Source organism: Penaeus chinensis, chromosome 23 (genome assembly GCF_019202785.1).
Source record: "Penaeus chinensis breed Huanghai No. 1 chromosome 23, ASM1920278v2, whole genome shotgun sequence".
Lineage (NCBI taxonomy): Eukaryota > Metazoa > Arthropoda > Malacostraca > Decapoda > Penaeidae > Penaeus > Penaeus chinensis.
This window is the reverse complement of record NC_061841.1, coordinates 22,825,912-22,830,911: the sequence shown is the minus strand read 5'-3', so window position 1 is coordinate 22,830,911 and position 5,000 is coordinate 22,825,912. Positions and strand designations below refer to the sequence as shown.

The following is a 5,000-nucleotide window of genomic DNA, read 5'->3' as shown; positions in this document are numbered from 1 at the left end:
CTCCTCTTCCCTTTTGTCTCTCCTATATATCTTGCTCTTTTGCTCTCCATTCCTCTCTTTCCTCCTCTCCTCTTTCATAATTACTCAAGGAAAATATTTTACTTGATTTGTTATAAGATGCTGACATCATCAGAAAGCATTATGACTGTACCTTTTTTTTTTATCTTATTTCGTCCATCATCAGTGTTGCTATTCTGTATTTATCATATTATCATTATCCTGTCTCTTTATTGTCATGTATCTCTATTATCATCATCCCTTTTTTCAGTAAATCGTGGTATAGAAGCAGTGGAGGACCTGGACTTGCAGCAGGCCATGAAGGCAGGTCTGTTCCTGGACGGCTGCAAGATCTTCCTCTCCGGCTTCAGTGGGACGCACATTGAGAAGCTTCGACGCATCCTCAATGCTGGTGGGGCAACGCGCTTCAATCAGCTGACGGACTCGGTGTCTCACGTTGTCATAGGTATGGTTGTGAAGATTAGGGGGTTGATGGAAAGGCTTGGGTGTGAGTGTTGGTGTGGTATGGGGAGTTGCAATGATGTATAATAACTGTTATCTTTGTAAAAAAAAAATGTAAATGTTAATTGTTTTCTTTTGTTTTCTTTTGTTTTATATATTTTTATTTTTTCTTCATCTAAAAGTGACTTTAGAGAACTGACTGAAAAACATTTGATATTGAAGAGAAGGACAGAAACTAAATGCTTTGTTCTTCATACATGCCACTATTCATATATCTGTGCTTCTACCAACAAACCACATCAACTCCAACAGGGAAGATTGTAGATGAGCACTTCACAACAATTCAGTCTTGGCCTTCGAAGCCCCACATAGTTTACGGCGACTGGATCACAGAGAGCATCAAGCAGAAACGCCCAGCAGACGAGGCACAGTTCGCCCACCTTTCTGATAGCAGTGGCAGCAGCAGCAACTCCCCCAAACCACCACGAAGGCCTCCTAGGGTCCCCGTGCCTTCCCAACAGCAGGAGAACAACGAGACATACGTGGATGAGGCCATCATCAATCAGTACCTAAAGCCAGGAGCCAAACTGGATGACACGAGGAATGTTAGTCTGAATGAGACGGCTAACATGTCAGCTCTCCCAGACTCGCAGACGACATTTGTGCAGGGGATTTTTAGCGGTAAGTCTGTGGAATGTTTTACGGTCCTGGTATGTGTGGTGATCGCGATAGTGAAATGTATATATTGTCTGTTTCTCTCTTTTATTGCTGGTTTTCTACGGATATTTTTTTCTTTCTTTTTCTTTTTCTTTCTAATCCCATATATTGTAAAAATACTTCCAGTTATCCTTCTCCTGTTTCCCTTCCTCTTCTTCCTCTTCCTCTTCTCCACTCTCCATACTAACTTCTATCTTCCCCCTTCTCATCAACTTTGCCTCCACACCCTTATTTCCCTCCACCTTTATCACCTCCTCAGTGTTCTTCAGCCTCCACCATTTCCTTGCCCAGCTCCACCACCTTCATCCTCTACTACTAGACTAAACATCTTACCTCCAGCCAGTTCTTCCTTCTACTCCTCCTCTGCTCCCTTTCTCCTCTTTCTTTTCTTTCTCTTCCTTTCTCTTTTTTCTCCTCCTCCTTCCTCTTCTTCTTGATCTGATTATTTTTCCTATTCTGTCTCCACCTCTTCCTTTTCTCTCTCCTCCACCTCCTTCCTCTTCTTTTTTCTCCTCTTCCTTTTCTTTCTCCCCCTCTTCCTCTTCTTTCTCCTCCTCTTCCTCTTCTTTCTCCTCCTCTACCTCTTCTTTCTCCTCCTCTTCCTCTTCTTCCTCCTCTTCTTCCACTTCTTTCTCCTCCTTCCTCTCTTTGCTTTTCTTCATGATCTGATTGTTTCTTCTTCTTTCCCCTCCTCTTCCTCTTCTTCCTCCTCCTGCTCTTCTTTCTACCCTGATTCTTTTTTCCTCTTCTTTCTCCACCTCTTCCTTTTCTCTTCCCCCCACATTCACCCCCACTACAGGGCTAAACATCTTGCCCCCAACCAGCCTGACAACCGTCCACCCATAACTCTTGCTCTCCCCCAGGCAAGATCTTCACCGTCTCGGGCTACAACGAGGAAACCCTGGAGGACCTGATTACCACCATCCAGGACCACGGTGGGGAGGTGGTATCTCACGACTACAAGGGCCGCGTCCACTATACCCTCACCAACCTTGATGGGACAGGGGAGGTTCACGCCAATGCCAGTGAGATTATCTCGCACTTCTTCATCGAGGAGTGCTTGGAGAATGAGGTACGATGAGGGTGAAGGTTGTGATTGTGATTGCAAAGGAGGTTGAAGATGCAGTGGGAATGAAAGAGGGAGGGTAGGTGTTTGTGATTATACTGTTACATCTCAAGAGATCATCTCTCAGTTTGGAAAGCAAAGCAGGGTGCTGAGGGTATATGGGTTTTTACCATTTCGTTTTCCCCCCATAGCCCATGTCCTTATTCTTTCTCATTTTTTTACCTGGTTCTTCCACCTTATCACCTTTCCCTCCTCCAATTTATACTTGTTACCCATTTTCCTCCTCCTCTACCTCCAACCTTCAACACCATCTCCTCATACTCATACTCATACTCCTTCCTCTCTTATTTTTCACCTCCTCCTCCTCCTTCCTCCTTCCTTTTTCTCCTCTTCCTCCTCTTCCTCCTCTTCTCCCTCTTCTTTTTTCTCAGCTTCATCTTCTTTCTCCTCTTCCTCCTTTTTCTCATCCTCTTCCTCTTCTCTCTCCTCATCTTCCTCATCTTTATCCTCCGCTTCATCAATTTCCTTCATCTGTTTTTTTCTCCTCCTCCTCTTCTTTTTTCTCTTCCAGGTCTTTCTTCTCAACTTACTTATTTTTTTCTTCTTCCTCCTCCCTCCTTTATCATAATCATGTACTTCCTCATCACCATAAAGAATGTAGAAAGTTGAAATGAGGCTAAAAAGATCCATCAGTGAACTGTAGCACAAGTTTAAAACAGTATAAGTGAGATTGAATGATCTTACCATGTGAATTAATTCTACATGGTTACTTTGAGGATTCATGAAAAGGAATATAAGAAGCACTCTTTTGTTTGATAGTTGCTGATTTTTTCTTTTTTTCTTTCTTTTCTTTTCTTTTTCTTTTTCTTTGGAGAGAAAATTGATATTTTCGAAGAATATGATGTAACCCTTTTGTGTGTGATTCATAAGAAATGCCATTAAGAAATTCTATTGGTCATCCCCCACTCCCACTTTCAGGGCCTCATTGACGTAGAGTACTACCACATGCCTCTCCTAGTCAGCAGACAGATGAACTGCTTGGAAGACTGCACCGTAGCCATATCAACGTATAAGGGCAAAGAACGCCTTTTTCTGGTCACTGTTGCAAATGCACTTGGAGCAAGGTGAGAGGCTATACTTGTTTCTGATTCTATTCACATCTTTCTGTTTGTAGTGTTTGTTGCCACAGTGCAAGATTAAAGGTAAAGATAATTTTGTGTTAGAATATTTTTTTGTTCTGAGATATCTTTCTCCTCCAGATTCCAAGAAGTCTTTGCCAAGAAGGACAACCGTGCTAAGGACATTAAGACGTCAACACACCTCGTATGCCCAAGTGCCGAGGGAGACAAGTACCGGGCAGCTGTCAAGTGGGGGGTTCCTGCCATCACACGAGACTGGCTGATTGAGTGCATACATACTGGGGAGAGGGAGCCTGAGGACTTGTACAAAGTGGATAACAAGAACCGACGGGAGGTCAACTACAAGGAAGTTATCAGGAAGTTGATCACAAAAGGTGGGTATTATAACCTTTTTTTATTTTGAGGGGTTTGTGGGGCTGTGGGGTTGAGGGGTAAACAACAATAATTAGCAGAAGACAAACCACAAAGAAGGTATAAAGGAAATGTCCTTTAAAGATTTGCCATTGTGTTTCTTCTTTTTAGGATTGGCAGATTGTGGGGTTGTAAAGTCAATAACAAGAATTGACATGAGGTCAATTTCATTTTCTTTCAGTATCCTTTTGGCTTGATCTTGTCTACACATCTTCCCTCACGAGTGTTTTGAGCACCTGTTAGATGAGGTGTTAAGACACCTACTTGCAGAATGGATTATAAAATCTCATAGAATGTCTTTCCAGGTCAACTGCAAGTTCATCAGGGAGTTGCTTTTGAAAGGAGGAGGTCTCTAGGGTGTTTCTGGGTTTTATGAAGGGAAATTTTATGACTGGGTTAAGGGGTCTTGTCAAGCAGATCTTTTAGCTGTATGTTGTTGTAAATGGCTTTTGTTCGATACGAATGTTTCTGATATAGAGGACTGTGCTCTCAGAAGGACCAAAGAATATGGGGAAAATAGGATAAGATGCAATATTTGAGTCAAATTTTTTTTTTTTTTTTAATAATAAGAAAGTAGAGAATTTCAGCTCACATGTTATAGGTTTAGATTATTATACATTTCTTATCAGTTCTGTTGTTTTGTCATTATAGTTTTTTCTTATAGTATATAAATCTATTCTCTCTTCATCAATATTGACAGTTAGAGGGACACTAACAAGATTATTATTATTATGGCCACACTTCATCATTACCAACAGATGAACCACATAGTACCACATCATAAATCTACTCTTTCCTCCTAGGACACTCAGATGACCACAGCAGCACAGTGTACCGTGTGGAAGACACTGTTGCTGGGGACATTACTGAGGTAGGAGCAACGCCCATGAATAACAAGGTGCGGGCATTGAGGGAACAGGGCAATGTCGGAACACCCTCGGACATCAAGACGCCAGACCTTGAAACCATGAGAAGGTGTAAGTTGTCTTTTCATTCATTTACTCATATATTTTTGTTGTTTGGTTATGGGTTTGAAAGGTGTTTCACATGTAAACTAAAAGCATTTTCATTATATATAGTAAGACATGATGGGATGAATGAAAATACAGTTATTAGGTGCTAGTTTATTTATGGCAAAGTAAAATCAAATGCAGCTTCTGTGCAGGTAGAGTTTGGTCCCAACCTGGAAGGTGTGCAGCTACACAAGT

General features: G+C 41.8%; 1 protein-coding gene across 1 annotated transcript in view; it reads left to right on the top strand.

The window, feature by feature from the left end:
* LOC125037702 (DNA topoisomerase 2-binding protein 1-like) overlaps nucleotides 1-5,000 on the top strand; it is a 29,675-nt gene that overhangs the window by 12,632 nt on the left and 12,043 nt on the right. The window contains 6 exon segments of the mRNA XM_047630894.1: nucleotides 269-463; nucleotides 772-1,140; nucleotides 2,040-2,248; nucleotides 3,221-3,366; nucleotides 3,502-3,755; nucleotides 4,596-4,769. Of these exon segments, the coding sequence (XP_047486850.1) occupies nucleotides 269-463; nucleotides 772-1,140; nucleotides 2,040-2,248; nucleotides 3,221-3,366; nucleotides 3,502-3,755; nucleotides 4,596-4,769 (1,347 nt within the window).